Source organism: Paramisgurnus dabryanus, chromosome 14, assembly GCF_030506205.2.
Source record: "Paramisgurnus dabryanus chromosome 14, PD_genome_1.1, whole genome shotgun sequence".
Taxonomy (NCBI): Eukaryota; Metazoa; Chordata; class Actinopteri; order Cypriniformes; family Cobitidae; genus Paramisgurnus; species Paramisgurnus dabryanus.
Genome location: NC_133350.1, coordinates 23,905,515 through 23,921,983, shown reverse-complemented (window position 1 = coordinate 23,921,983; position 16,469 = coordinate 23,905,515). Strand labels below are relative to the sequence as shown.

Sequence of the window (16,469 nt, the reverse complement as noted above, 5' to 3'; positions counted from 1 at the left end):
AGATGTATTTTCTTGATGAGCAAGATTACCTAGGAAAATAAGTCTAGTTTTTAGAGAAAAATATAAACATTAAGTAAATTACTGCTTAAAACAAGTAAAAAAATCTGCCAATGGAATAAGAAAATTTTTCTTTTTTACATAAACACTCAATTCAAGAAATTTTTTCTTATTCCACTGGCAGATTTTTTTGCTTGTTTTAAGCACAAATTCGCTTAAATGTTACATTTTTTCTCTTAAATCTAGACTTATTTTCCTAGGTAATTTTGCTCATCAAGAAAATACATCTTAATGTAAGAATTTTTTGATATTTTCACTGAAAACAAGACAAAAATACTAAGTAAGAAAGTCATTTTTTGCAGTGTGTACATCAGATCAAAGCTGGCGAATGACGTTATTATAAGAAGACTATAAGGCTTAATCATATCATACAGTAGTTTACAGTCATTCTTTACTCTTCATATCTACATCAACGAAGAGCACTTCAGGTGGGACTACATACCATAACAAGCGTATCAATCATATACACTCGGGTGTACAATTACAAACAGATATGCAAGCTCTTATCTGGGGCTGACTATGGGTTACCCTCAGCTCACCTGTCCTAAATTTCAATATGAAAGAGTGCAATCTACTAAACTCACAAGGAAACAAAGATAAAGAACATAGATAAAGAAAAAAGCAAGTTGTTTTATGACTGTGTGTGTATGTCTATGAGTATATGTTAGGGAGTATGAGAAAATAGGCGTTGTAAAAAAAAACGAACAACAAAAACACAAAAAAAATTGATTTAAAACAGAGGTCTTGTATTTAACAATAATCTTCCTTAAAAATGGCAAAACTGACCTGTGTTCTGTAAATCCTATGGTTTGTCTTACTTCCGGATAAAACAAAATAACCCTAACCGAATACTTCCCACAGCTTTATCAGCAATAAATACAGCACAATTTTCAGTGTTTTCAAGTGAGAATATTTTGCACACAACATTATCATGCTTTAAAAATGTTTGGGAAATTAAAATAAAATAAATAGTTTTCAAAAAATAAATGGCTCAGATATGTTAAACAGTTACACGGAGTCTCACATATGCGAGGGTAATGGGGCGTACACACCAAGCGCGAATTCAGCAATTTCCGAGAGTAAATTAGATATTTAATGCTTACTCACGTGGGGCAATGCGAATGAGGCAATTTGGGCGGTATGGTTGCCGCAAAAACATGCGCTATTCACCTCAAACGCGTCTTCGCGCAAGTTGAAAATATTCAAAATTTGCATGATATAAAGTTAAGTCTAATCTAAGAGCGAGGAACATGATGCTTCGTGTTTGGTGTGTACGCAGCATAAGTCTTAAACTAAATAAAGCTGAATGCTGAATAAAGGGGCTTGTTGGACGTTGATCAAATCAGTTCAGTTAAAGGGTGTAGAGAAAGGGTCTTTCATCGTCATACCTTTCTCAGAAAAATGTTGCCACTAATATGATTTATATGACATGATTCTTATAATCCAGAATAAAACCAGATAATAAAAAAGTAATAGAATGCATCAAATTGAAATGTGGTTAGAGAGTATCAAGGGCAAGAAATAAAGTAATATAGAGAATATAAAACGGATAAAAATCAATACGGGAAACATCAGCTTTCTATCAAAAGATACTGAAAGTTTATTCTTCTTTGCCTTGCTGTTGTTTTCTTCATTTGTTCTTGCATTTCATCAGTAAAGTCCGTGTGTTGTGTGTTGGCTCACATGATGGTGCAGCACTTGCAGGGTTTTTTATCCTTGGTTTTGTCCTCAGCAGCGCCCCCCTCTGGCTGCCCTTGTTCTCCTGCTGCTTCGGGGTCTTCAGCTTTTGGTGGATCTGCTGGGCTGCCATTAGGAGGCGGCTGTTCCTGCTTTGTGTCTGTGGTGCTGGTGGTGGTCTTGGCATCTCCATCCTCGATGACCACCACCTCTGCCTTCACGGTTGTACTCTCCATCCCCAGAACTTTCTTTGTTTCATCTTCATCTTCCACGTTCTGATAACCCATGAATACCATGGTAACCGGATGGTCTGCACTGGCCCCGCCCACTTCCGCCTGGGGGGGCGCAGGATTCGCTTCTACACCGGTGATCTCCTTCATGGCGGTGGTGCCAGACACAGCCGGGACTGCATCTTTCATCGCCTTCTCGGTTCCTCGTTCCAGCTTAGGTGTGGTCCTCTCGCTCATGGTCACCTCATCAGCTTTGTGGAGGAGCTCTTCCACCTCTGAGGAGCTGAGCTGGTGAACACCATTGGTTACTGCTCCATCCACAGCATGCACCACTACATAGAGAAAAAGAAGACAGACACTTCTAGTAACGCAAGCTTATCTTTACACATTGTGCTGTGAATGTGTCAGATGAGCAGTAAGTAGGCTGCATCATTCTTAGCGTTGCTGCAAAATATTCATTATGCTCAGTTTTCATACTGGGTTTGAAAACCATCAGGGTAAAAAAAATATGTAAGAAGCATTGGCAAAGGGTGGCAGAGTAAAAGGTATTAAATACAAGGTGGCCAACAATTGTGGCAAACGTCTATTGGAGAAAAATGTATTCAATAATGAGGTTCCCATTCCCCCCATTTTCAATTGTTTTCCTTTAATAAAAATTTAAAAGCTATATGTTTGTGACTTTTTATAGGGAAGGTCGCTTAAATATAAGAGTATGCATCATTATAATGTAAACCTTAACAAAAATAGTTCACAAAAAAGGGAAGGGTTTATAATGAAGTGACTTAAAAAATGATCGTGTGTACCCACTAGCAAAACGCAAGTAAAGCATAGTTAGTAAAGGGTAGTATTTCAAGTGCACTTCACTTGCAAGAAGTGGTCACTTGATTCATAAACTGAAAAGTGTGACAGGTTGGAAAACAAAGCAGAAAGCAAGCATACAAACACAGTGCTTTACTGGTGTTAGTACTAGCAGCCAGTAACATTCGCATTACAAAGTGCCAGCCATCAGTTAAGCAAGTATTTTGTGTCTATATAGACCTTTGCAGGATATACAGTTTGATTGCATTTAAAAGTGCAGGTGTATATGTTCAGAGTCACGATAGCTTGGTGACAAAAAGAAGCAGCCAAGTTTAAAAGTTGCAGGGTGACCATACTGTATGTCAGATTAAAGCGAGACATTGATCGAGTTCAGTGTATGTTATAGAATGGCCAAATGATAGTTTATTGCGGGACATTGCAGGACTTTCATTCGTTGCCAGGAAATGGAAATAAGAATCATTGAAATATCTAAAGCCATGCTTCCATAAATGTTTTCCTTTACGAGAAGTGAGCAAAGTTTGAAAACTTTAAGTGCATTTTGTTGGATTCATATTTCAATAATAAGCTCTAATAGGTTGGTAGAATAGAAGCCAGTGTTGGTTCCCATTAAAGGCATAGTTGATCCCCAATCATTTACTCACCCTAATGTTCCAAACAAAAAACTATTGTGGAATACAATATGAGTTGTTAAGCATCAGTGATCACTCATGGTGAAGCTCCAGAAAGGATAAAAAATAAATAAATGTATAACATTTGCCCTCATCTTCAAAAGGTAACTAAAATTAGTTTTTCACAGAAAGATTGCATACACAAAAATATCCAGTCTGAAAGTAATCACGTGAGGTTTGACGACGATTGTGAATAGCAAATGATTTTACGCGCATTTTATAGTGTTGCATCAAAAACGAAACGTAAAATTTTGAATAAAAAACCCTTAATTCGCAAAAAACTTTTTACGCTCGCTTGAGGTTGTTTTTCACTTTTGCAAAAAAGAGTAAAAATGAATAATGCGAGATGGAAACGCATTTGCCGAATAAATTCTGATGTAGCAAACATTAAACCCACGGGACTGACCGTTTAGCTGTTTCTGATGACGCTGTCTTTACCATATATGGGTCTCGACCTCATCTTAATGCCCTTGCTGCTAGTGCCTGCATCAAAAATGCTGCATTCCTTCTTCTGTGAACAGCATTCAGTTTGATAAATTACAAACTGAACTGCTAGTAAATTTAATAACTTGCCCCATCTTGGCTACATGCAGTCCTGTCTCTATTTTCCAAGGTTGCTAGGTTACTAATACCACCAGAGGCGTCATGCCCATTCAAACTGAGGGGGCACGTGCCCCCATGGTTTTTTGAGCCAAATGAATTTTGCATGCAACCTGAAAATCAAACAAGCGTCCATCAATTGGTAACTTGTCTTTTAATCTGTTTAATATGCACAATATTATTAATTCTGTGCTGCATCCTTGTCACTTTTCTGAGATTTTTGCCGTTATGATAGTGTTTTGAACATGTTACATTCCCTGCGTCCCAAACAGCATACTTCCATACTATATAGTAGGCGAAAAGCACTACTTCTCGTACTCTTTGCATACTATATAGTATGGAAGTAGGCAGTTTGGGACGCACAGATTACTTTCTGGTGGCAGCGCTGCAGTCAGAGCAGCCGCAGACGTCATCAGCGTGAGCGCGCTCACGAGATTTCATGTTGCTGCTGCATTTGGCTATCTGAGGAATTAAAACGTGCAAGAAACGCTCACAACATTTTCAAACCCCAGTACGGTAATGTGCAGTTAACCTCCTCTGTGTAGAAAATGTATGGTTTAAAATGTGACCGTCTCGACGTTATATTAGTAGAGATTTCTAGATTCATCTTCTTGGCACAACGCCAAAGTTCGCCAGAGTTCACGTGGGCGCGGGATCACACATGCTCACATATGAGGTAAAATTTAAGGCAAAAATTCGTTCCTCCAATCATTTTATCTAAACATATTTTTTTAAATCATTATTGAACATTAAAATCAATGACGTTGCTATAGCTTATGTCATTTTCGTTGTTTATATACTTTATGGATTTAAAATGACATTAATTTCATAATGCAGTTGTTGTGCAAAATGCATTAATGAAACAATTAAACAAGTCATTAAACAAAACTTAAATAAATAAAACATGTCGTTTCTGTTTTAAATGTGATACCAATATCATGTTATTATTCCGATTGAATAGTATTTGATATGAAAGTGAGTCAATACTTTTATTTTGGAGTTTTTTACATGAAGGCAGGGGCGCTCATATTGTTAGAAATGTAAGTGCCATGGAAAAGACTGTAAGCTCTATAATATATTTCGTTTGATGTATGTGTATGCACAAATTTCTGTGAACTGTGCACACTCTGCCTGCCCCCTTAAAAAAAAGTGGTGCATGACGCCCCTGAATACCACTGTCATTCGATCAAACAACGTTATTTGCATTTGTTTGTTTATCCTTTTTGCTAATTTTGAAAAGATTCACTTCATTTTTGGATGGAAACCCAGCTGAATCACCTTAATTTCTCAAAACCTCCCATATATCGCAAAATAAAAGTTTTACGCTCGCATGGTATTTCAGACAATTCGAAATTTCACAAAAATGCAATAGAAAAACAGCTCATCTGATTTTCAGGTCAACTGATGTATGTAATTCACATAATCATTATTTGAAGATGACTCGCTCGGTATGTACTAAAACGCCCCAGAAACACTTCATATGTTTTTTAGCTCCCAAGTACAAGAGGCTTTTCCTTGCCAATAATGTTTGAAAAACACTAATACATCTCATTTACTTTAAAATAATGTACTATTACCTCAAAGAAACACCTTGTATTTTGCCGCTCACAATTTTAACATGCTTTTCTTGGCATTAATGTTTGGATAAAACTCCTACGTATCCTTCGATTAAAACAATAGCTCAACATCCGTGGATTGGATGATTGAATTATCACCAGAGGAAAAACTACGTATTAGTCGCATATCATTGTTTAGTGGAAATGCCGTCATTTCAAAAACGTTTTTATTGGCATTGAGAAAACATTGCATAAGTTTTGCGCAAATCTGTAATGAAAACACATAGATTTTTGGAATTAATTTGTAATAACACGAGAGTGAGTTAACAATAATATTATTTCTATTTTTGCCAAAATAACAAGATTTCTATACATATTTGGCCTCAATCACACATATGTGACCCTGGACCACAAAATCTTAAGTCGCATGGGTCCTTTTGTAGCAATAGCCAACAATACCGTACATTGCATGAGTAAAAATCATTATTTATGCCAAATTATGCCAAAAAATCATTAGGAACTTATGAAGATATTTACATTTAATAAATTTCCTACTGTAAAAATATCCAAATGTTATTTTTGTGAGTGGATGCAGTTGCTAAGGATTTCATTTGGACAACTTCTCAATATTTTAATTTTTTTGCATCCCTCAGATTTTCAAATAGTTGAATCTTGGACATATACTGTCCTATCCTAGTTTTGAGGTCTGGTCACATATGGAGAATTTTCTCCTAATAGACTTCTCGTAAAGCAGGCATTATGTAGCAAAGCCATGCGCGCCTGCTCTATAAGCCACCTTTTCGGTCATCCTCATAGACCTTAACCCCTTGCTGCGAGAGGTCTTTGGGTAGCAGTGTGTTAGTGGACAGGACTTTGGTCTTCCCAGTCACCCGGTCCTTCTCAACAGTAATCTCTACGGAGTACATTGCTGCAGTGACAATAAAAAAACATTATCATCCTGCAGTAGTACAATGTCACCGTCACAACAACTCTACAATACAAACACACACATACACACAATGCATGGGCCAACTGCTTCTAACCTTCACATCCACCCCTGTATACTGCAAGCTGGAAGTTACGTGGTTATTGTTTAAACAACATACTGTGATAATGATACAGGAGTGAGGAGCTGAATTATAGGCATTAAGAGTGAAGGTTACACAATAAATGATGGGTATTATTCATAAAGTATTACATGTAAAAAATATACAATGATTTGATAAAGGTAGGCTGTGACTACATGTCTGAATTTCTGATTTGTTATTATATCAATCTTGATTTATTGCTTTGTTAATTCTAGCATAAAAAAATCCATGGTATCATTTCAGAGAAGCAGTGTAACCATGGCAACAGGATATTTCCTAAAAGAAACGTCAGAATAATTTCTAAAAATAATCATTTTTTTATTAGATGATACTTTGCTTTTCAACTTGATTCATGGGTGAGGGATGATCCAATGTGTACTGTACAATATGTCAGACATGCAAAGACACAAACACTAAAACACACTTTAACTAAGAAAACAGAGAGAATTAAATAAAAAGATTAGATTATATCAGCACAGGATTATTAGCTAACAAGTAAAAAACAATGAATTAGGATATCTGTATGGCTTTCTGTCATATATTTTAGTTCAGAAAAACATACACTCTCCTATCCAAACAGAGAGTCCACGGTTTCATGTGTCTGTAAGTATATTTATTATTTTAGCACGTAAAAGCCAGCAAGCTTCTTTTTGTAAAATTTTTTTGCTTGAAAAGTATGCTTGTGCTATCTTTCATGCAGCTTGGTTTTGTTTGAATTAATTCAGATCCACCCCTATAGTTTTAGTGTCTCTTGAGTGTCCATATATTATTGGTGCCAAGGCCAAGTGGTTATAATCTCACAAAAGAGCAAAACTACTAGTAAACTTGACTGGGTATAATGTAAAGAACATTCTGTGAAAAGAAAACTTGATATCTTGATGTAAATAACTAAGATCAGACTGGTTTAGACTGGATTTCACAGACAGATAAAAATCCCAGGAAGAGTGTGTGATCTCTGCGTGAGCCACGGCTGGACCAACACTCACCTGTTTTCATCATCTCAAAGTCACCTTCGTATTTCTCCAGACGAGGGCTGACGTGAACTTTGACCTCTAATAAGGGTCATAAATGATAATATACAAAAAAGATAAGGGCAGAGAATGATAAAAGTAAGAAACAGGAGTGAGGAAGAGAGAAACAGGTGAGAAGATGTATAGGAATGTGCTAGATGCTTCAAGACTAACCAGCAACATCCTAAGGTACAAAAACTTTTGAATTTGTTTTTAGGGATTTAAAAAGGATTTCATTGTACCCGAATTGCTGTTGTTGTCACATTGCAAAATTCAAATCATCACTCAAAACAGTACTAAAAACAAAGAAGAAAAACCATGTACCCTACAATCAACTTATATGCACACCCCAAACTTGCTTCATCATCATGGATTACTCAAACAGAATACTACACTGTAAAAAACATATTGTGAAATTCACAGTAATTAACTGGCAGCAATTGACAAGTAACTTACTTTAGAAAAAGCACAGTAAGTTACTTGTCAATTGCTGCCAGTTAACTACTGTGTTTTTTTTCTATAGTAAGTTACTTGTCAATTGCTGCCAGTTAAATACTGTGATTTTGCCGTATTGTAAGTTACTTGTCAATGGCTGCCGGTTAACTACTGTGATTTTTCCGTACAGTAAGTTACTTGTCAATGGCTGCCAGTTAAATACTGTGATTTCTTTTCCACAGTAAGTTACTTGTCAATGGCTGCCAGTTAACTACTGTGATTTCTTTTCTACAGTAAATTACTATTGTCAATGGCTGCCAGGTAACTACTGTGATTTTTTTCCACAGTAATTTACTGGCAGACATTGACAAGTAACTAAGCAGAGATTATATGTTTTTAATATATAGTCCATTGTGGTTTTCCCTACAGCATTTGATTGGTTAGTTATTTTCTGTAAACATTCATCAATGTTAAAATAAAGTTGTAATGGCCAGCCTTAAAGGTTGAGTTACAATTATTTAAAAACTCAAGACTGTTAAAAGAAGGAAATACAAAAAAACAAATCTAAAACAATATAAAAGTCCAAGCGTGTTAAAAGTCCAAATGTGCAAAGTTTCCACTGTGTATATAAAATCCAAGAAAGTGATATCCAAAGTCCATAAAACGTAACTGGACAGGTACGCCCAAATACACATACTCCACACACCAGCAACCGCTTGTTTTAGCTATAGCGTCAGCTAACCATGTGCTCCTGCTCCTTCCTTTTATACAAAGTTCCATGTCATGTGACCCCTCACATGACAACCAGACGAAGCAAAATAAAAGACATACACACATAAAATAGCAAAAGGATAAAATGGCAAAGAAAACATGTAAAACTAATTTAAACTCAAATATACATAAGTCACAATATAATGAGTGGTAAAACATGTATCTTGTGTGATCATGTCACAACGTTAATGATCTAATTTAAATATGCTAAATTACAAAACAATACAATAAGTTTTCTGATTTGAGGGAAAATGCTACTGTTTCACAAATACGTACTAAATTATTTTTTTATTTTTTACAGTCAAATACATTCAAGAAATGCATGCTAACATTTGTAAAATAAAATTTTAATTTGGATGAAAAAGTATGAATTCCCAAGAAATGTATCTAAAAACATCTTAAACTTTTGTTACAATCTAAAAATAACTAAATATAATTCAGTACAATCTGTAAATAAAACAAAATAATTAATTATCAATCAAATGTACACTAAGTAAACTGTAAGTTTCCTCCAATTCTTATTAAACACAATATTACTGTGAAGTATAATAACTGAAATGCAAAACAAATTTATGTCTACAATATTTTCACTCCAAAATAAATAGTTCTAGTGCACAACACAACCATTGATTCTAAAAATGATTCTAAGTTCAGAATCCTAATTTTACAGTGTATAAGTAACATTAAAATATGCCCAAAAAGGTCAGTAAAACCATACCACAACAGACAATGTTAAGAGATTGAAAAGCTATTTTCATTTAAATTGCTAGTAATCTACTGGATCCTACAGTATGAATACACATATTTACAAGATTTATTAAAAGTTAGAATTTATGTTTTAATTCTATTCAACATGCTTAAACACATTATTGTTTAATTTACATTAAACGTGCCTGTATTGACATTTAAGTACGAAATAATATCAGCTTTGAGTGGACTAGTTATCAGATGTTTAAGTGAATCATCAAAACGTGACTCCAAACAATGGACCTTTTCCTATAGATTATGTATCATATATGTGAACAAAGTTATTTATTAAGTTATTTATACACACTTCACTTTGATGAAACTGTGCAATTTTATTTTCTGTGTGCAGGTTTAGCCACTGGTAAAACTCTAATGGGCATGACTGCTCTCCATTCAGAGGCTTATGTGTTTTCATGTCTCACCAGCATATGGCCAAGATGATTTCAGTGTAATACTGTTTAAAGTATCTATTAGCCTACCATGTGTATTTTCTCTAAAATTAAATATTTTAGCAGCAAAAGAAGTCACAGAAGAAGAAGCTAAGCAAGTTAACCCACAAACAAAGAAGAAACAGCAACTTGTTGTGTATAATTTGAGAAGACCAGTAATGATGGAAGTAAATAAACAGCGACTTTTGATGCAGTTTGAGTTAAATCACTTCTCAACATGGCTCATCTTTGTTTTCACCGTCACAAACGGAAATACCTATGACGCAGTTTTTTTTTACCTGACGGGAGGGGTTCTGGTGGACCAATCACAGCGCTTGCGGTCCGCGTAGATCTGACGCACTGTTAAAAATTTTGTGAGGTGCGCGTCAGGCCTCGCAGAGCTACGGACCTACGCACGACTATAAATCGCCCTTTAAACTGACATACTGGGTGCATCCCAATTCAGGGGCTGTGGCCTTCCAAGGCCGTATCTGAAGGCAAATGACATCACCGGGCTGTTACGAGGGCTGTCACAATTCGAAGGCTCATTCATATAAAAGCCTCTTACTGTGGCCTTTTCCCCACTGAAACCGAGTTAGGGCTGTAACACTATAGCTTGTCCCATTAAAAAGACCTGCCTGATTATGCATCAAAAATCATAATCATTCAAAATAAAACAAAATCATTCAAAATCATTCAAAATATTCTTTATTATCATGAAAATACCTGAAACTATTTGAAGAACAGCAATATAAATATTCCTGTAGACATTTCCAGGAACAGCGTTTGCAATGCTAGCCTACTTCTTCTGTGGCACAAAGGGAGTTTCTGCACGAGAGCGCCCCCTGGCTTTTGGATGTGGCGGCATTTCACCGTAATTCATGCAAATTCATTAATTGACAAAACGCGCATTTGCACGATAAATCGTTACAGCCCTACCGAGGATCCATAGATGTATCCTTCACAGCCTTGGCTATCCCAAAATTCAATATGAAGTCTGGGTATTTTGAAATAAACATTCAAAACTGTAGTTAAATAAAAGTGTATATTTTGCTAATTAAAGGTCCTTGTGTCTGTTTTACTATTATAAATGATGTTTTAGTGATGTAAATTAATATTATTGCTGCAATGTTGTGTGTTGCGTTTTGCTTTTGTATATTTCTAAGGTTGGTGAATTTTACATACTGTTGGATTGTTTAATCTGCATCAATGTGTTATATTTTCTAAAGTAAAATAAAAAAATCTGCCACCATATTTATTTTTAAAAGTCTGGTCTCAGCTTTTGTGTCCCAGTGACAAGCGTAGTGGGCGGGAAAAGCAAGTGATGTAGGCTAGACCGTCTCATTTCATTTCACTTCGTGGCGTTTAGAGGCTGCTGCCTTCAAATATTGAGCCTTGCCTTCAAAGTCCGCGGCCTTTTAAAGGATCCAGACCCTGAATTGGGATGCACCCTTAGTTTGTTCAAACTAAACCAGTGCTCACACAGCAGTCATTGGCCAGTTTACTGAATGACAGTCATATTAACCAATTATACTCAAAGCAACATGACGAGTCAGCCAATACAATTTGGTAACACTTTTTTTTCGATAGTCCACTTTAGACGTTTTACTAATTATAAGTAACTTTGCAACTATTTATCCTACCAATATTTACCGTATTAGTAGACTGTCTGCTTAATATCTATTCACACTTTATTGTGATGATCCCTCAACAGACATTCAACTGACTATAAGTATCTTTGCAGGTGCATGTCAACTTATTCCACTAACCCTAACCTCTTCCCTAACCCTAACAGTCTACTAATACTCTAAGGACAGTTAGACAGTTAGTTGAGATATAGTTGCAAATTAGTGAAAGTTGGTTGACATAGTTGAAAACTTATTTATAGTTGTATAAGTATTAAGTGTAACCTACAATTTATTTTAGTGTGGTAGCATATTTAATGGAATGTTGTGTGTACCATATTGTAGACAAAACAATAATCATAGTGAACTTTCTCCTTTAAAGAAATAGAAAATAAATCTAATTTGTCATTATAGCATAATACTCAAATATAATATAATAAATATACTTTAAAATGTATTCCCAACAAAGATTATTGAAGAAATAATTTTCTTCAATTTATTTTGTGTATCCTGAATAAGATTAGACATCAGCATGTTGCTAACAAAAATTGTTGTTGACTGGACTTAAATACATTTACAGAATGTAAAATGTGCTGCTGTAACACATCATGAAGTTTGATTTCTCAGAGTTTTTAAAAATAAAAGAAAATCGGGTTTAAATGTCAGGAGTTCCTGTCGGGATGAAAGTAACACTTGTTACTCTTCTACCACTGCCAATAAATACTGTTGCATTATGTTGAAAATGTATTTGTTTTTTTATTTGATTTAATTTTATTGTTATCTTGTTCTGTTCTCTTACTTTTGAGCCACCTGTGTGTTACTTTCGTCCCAGCTGACAGAGTCTAAGGCCATTTTGTTTCCAAAATTTCACCTGGAATTCATAGTCCAAACTTGAGTTACTGATCACAGCAAAAATATATCTGTCTAAAACTTTATCTTTTAAAATTAAGTTTTGCTCACCCCTACTGTGAGTCTCTACAGTACAATGTTGGTTACTGTGAGTCTCTACAGTACATTGCTGGTTACTGTGAATCTTTGCAGGATATTTTATTTACTGTGATTTTCTACAGCACATACCTTTTTACTGTGATTTTTACAGTTTTAAAACACTACTGTGATTTCACACTGAATGCACTGTAATCCACTGTGAACTTTATTACAGTTATTTGCTGTGCATGAACACAGTTAATTACTGTAGATTTCACAAGCATTTTTTACAGTGTATTTTCTAAACACTACACAGGGGAAAAGCTTATCCCTTAAAAGACTGCTTAAATGCTTTCTCCATTTATTAAGATGGTACAGGAGTTTGGTTGCAGTGTATTTTGCAGTACATGCAATTGCGGTTTACTTACAATGTACTTACCCAAAAAATACTGGTATCTACATATGAGGAGCTCAGATGCAAAAGCCTCCAAACTACAACTCCGTCAAAATTTTTTATAATGATATTAATCGGATGCTCCCGGCATGTGTTATACGTTCATCAAATACTTTTGCCTCAAATCTGCTTAATCCCAGCCTCAGGCCATTCAAAATTCCAGTTTGTTGGCAAAATCCATTAAGAGTCTGATAGAAAATGCTAATTTACAAGAAAATATGTCAGAGGCACTTAGAGGGTTTTGCATCTGAGCTCTTCGTATACATTATATGGGTTAGAGTTAGGTTTTGGGTTAGGTTCCAGGTTGGTCACTAGATATCACACAGTTACACAGGTAGTACATTCAATAGTATGTACATGACTGTAAAAAATAAAGTGCTAGCCAAAGTTTCCAAAATTTCAAACGCATGTTACCTTTAACAGAGTCTGTCACCACCTGCAGAAAGGAGAGAGAGAGAGAGAGAGAGAGTGTGTGTGTGTGTTTTACTTAAAATGTGTCTATTTATATAAAAAAAGGTAACACTTCATTATAACTGTCATTAAGTGTCATTTGTTTATGTCATTTTTAATGCAAAGATGACATTGCTTGAGATGTCTTTGTTATGACAACAAATATAAACCAATACGCACAACCGGCGCAATGTCTCTGAACAGGTTCACGCCCACTTTTGGGGGAAAACAAACTAGACCTCCTATTGACTTTCATACAAAATAGCGGAATAAAGCAACGTTCGTACACACCCGGCAGGCGTAAATAACTTAAGAAATCACTCAGATTAAACATGACGAGTAATTATCTGTCCACCCTGCCTGCCATTGAGCGCGAAAGATACATTAACACATTTAATTTGGTCATTATAAAAACATGTCTCTTTCATTCTCACAGCGTCAAATTTGTGTAACAACGCTTCCCATTGGCCAGAGGTGTCTTACCCGGATATTTACTCGTACCTCATTGGGTCAACAGGGAAGACAGTAAATGATTTTACTTCGTATTTGAAAGTTACTTCGTATTTATATATTATGTCTTTATATTTAGAGACCTGAGTAAACTTTTCCGTCCAGCCATACAACTAACTGGCTTAGCAATATATTTCCAGCAATCACTGGATGGCGTTGTTACACAAATTTGACGCTGTGAGAATGAAAGGGACATGTTTTTATATTGACCAAATTAAATGTGTCAATGTATCTTTTGCGCTCTATAGCAGGCAGGGTCGACAGATAAATACTCGACATGTTTAATCTGAGTGATTTCTTAAGTTATTTACGCCTGCCGGCTGTGTACAAACGTTGCTTTGTTCCGCTATTTTGTATGGAAGTCAATGGGAAGTCTGGTTTGTTTTCCCCCAAAAAGGGACGGTGACGAAATTTACAGTCAAGTTCCCGGATGTGCCGGTAGTCTGTATACATCATAACTTGTCATGAAAACTTGACATTACCAAGACAACATAACTGACCACTTTTTACCAGCAATACAAATTGAATTTGTCATTTAAATGTCATTAAGTGTTAATACTCTGTCAAATAGTTTTATAACAACATCATGAATATTTTTCTTGACCTCAACTACAGTGATACAAATACAGTAGAATTTGTCATTAAAATGTCATTAAGTGTTAATACTCTGTCAAATAGTTTTATAACAACATCATGAATATTCTTCAGATAATAAAGTTTTTTTAAGTTTCCTCCAGGTGATTAAGAAATAAAATCAAACATTCAATAATAATAATTAAAATTGATAAAATTATATTTTATTGCATTTGAAGACAGATTCACCTAAAATTAAATGAAAACAGTACAATAATAGGTTAAGCCATGCAGCGTTGGGTCCATATCGCTGGAAAACAGTTAATTACATTAAAGGAATTAAATGTTTTGTTAGTTTTTTCTTCTATATTAGAAAATTTCAGAACCCTCTGTGTGAGGAAGAACAAGTTCTGTTAGTTGTACCACTGTTGAGGTCAAGAAAAATATTCATGATGCTGTTAGAAAACTATTTGACAGCGTATTAACACTTAATGACATTTAAATGACAGTTTAAGGTAATGTTAACCCATATAGCTAGGTAGTTTCTTAAGTTTGATCATTATTCTGCTATGTCATGTTTATGACAGATTTATGATAAGTTATGATGTATTGGTTTATGTCAAGTTGTCATAACAAATACAATTCAAACAATGTCATCTTTACATTAAAAAATGACATAATTAAACAAATGACACTTAATGACAGTTGTCATAAATGTGCACAAAATCTCCTTTATGTTCATGACAAGTGTCATGTCATGATTATGAAGGTGTCATGTCAGTCTTATGCACACACCTTCAAGTAAAGTGTTACCAAAAAACTTCATGCATTTGATTATAAAATATCTAAATAAATACATATATAAAAAACAATGCATTTCTTACAAGAAACAATTTTACAGATATTTTGTTTATTTTAGTCCTTTACACTCTGTTTAAATAAGCCAGCATACATTAATTAAAATCCAGTGTTTGGGTTTGTCTATATTTAACAAACCTGCACGAATTAAAAACAACCCAGCATTTTAAAGTTTAAATTTGATAAGGTTATGCTTTCATGTCTTGAAAATATATTTCAAAATCAATATAGCTTGTCTAGCTGTCCTTATTATGTAACACCCTCTTCATGACATACTGACCAGCACAGAAAAGGCCAATGAGAGAAACGAAGGAGATTTTCAGCAGCATCTTTACTGTTACTATGGTTTTAACTCTGAAAGTGGTGAAGAATTCAGCAAACTAAAGCATTCGTTGAAGGCAACAATCCGTCAGTCCCAATTCTTTAGTACATGCATGGCTGCACTGTTAGCAATGAGATCCATCGCTTCCCTTAATCAAAATGGCTTTTGTGTGGCGGGACATGAGATTGTACCCCATTGTGCCAGGCTTGAAAGATTTAATCGCAGCCTGCCGCCCACCCTGGTGTTAAGTTGATGTGTGTGTTTGAAGGTCTTAACTTACCTTTGTTTCAATTATACTGGTGATGTCTTCCTGTACCGCATCTGACAGGTTCTCTTTGGTGGATGTTGCAGACACACCCGTCTCTAGCTCCTCCAGCTCTTTCTCCAGTCTGTGAGAGAGATTAGAAACTGTTCTTTTAAAACACACATAAACAAATGTCTCAAATTTCGATGATTGACATTTGGAGACATTTGGAAACAGAACCTCTAAAGCAGAGCTCCCAAACTGGGGTTCGTGAACCCTGGTGGCTCGTGGGGATTTGCAAGGGGTTCGTGAGTTGATGAAAAATGTATCAATTACAATTAAATCATAAAATGTAAATAAATAACTGTCAAATTAAAAAAATCTTATTACTAAATATTAAACGACGCCCCTTTGAATTAT

The 16,469-nt window shown here is 35.2% G+C and overlaps 1 protein-coding gene across 4 annotated transcripts in view; it reads right to left on the bottom strand.

Annotated features, from left to right (window-relative positions):
• Window positions 1–249: 249 nt before the first annotated feature.
• Window positions 250–16,469, bottom strand: part of palm1a (paralemmin 1a) — a 45,145-nt gene continuing 28,925 nt past the window's right edge. Inside the window, exons 5-9 of one of the 4 annotated variants that reach the window (XM_065241693.2) lie at window positions 16,086–16,194; window positions 13,507–13,528; window positions 7,682–7,747; window positions 6,404–6,535; window positions 250–2,296 (exon numbers count right to left, since the gene is read on the bottom strand). In XM_065241693.2, coding sequence (XP_065097765.1) covers window positions 1,737–2,296; window positions 6,404–6,535; window positions 7,682–7,747; window positions 13,507–13,528; window positions 16,086–16,194 — 889 coding nt within the window. In that variant the 3' untranslated portion in view covers window positions 250–1,736. The remainder of the gene's footprint in view (window positions 2,297–6,403; window positions 6,536–7,681; window positions 7,748–13,506; window positions 13,529–16,085; window positions 16,195–16,469) is intronic. The other 3 variants (XM_065241696.2, XM_065241695.2, XM_065241697.2) reach the window with 3 other exon arrangements.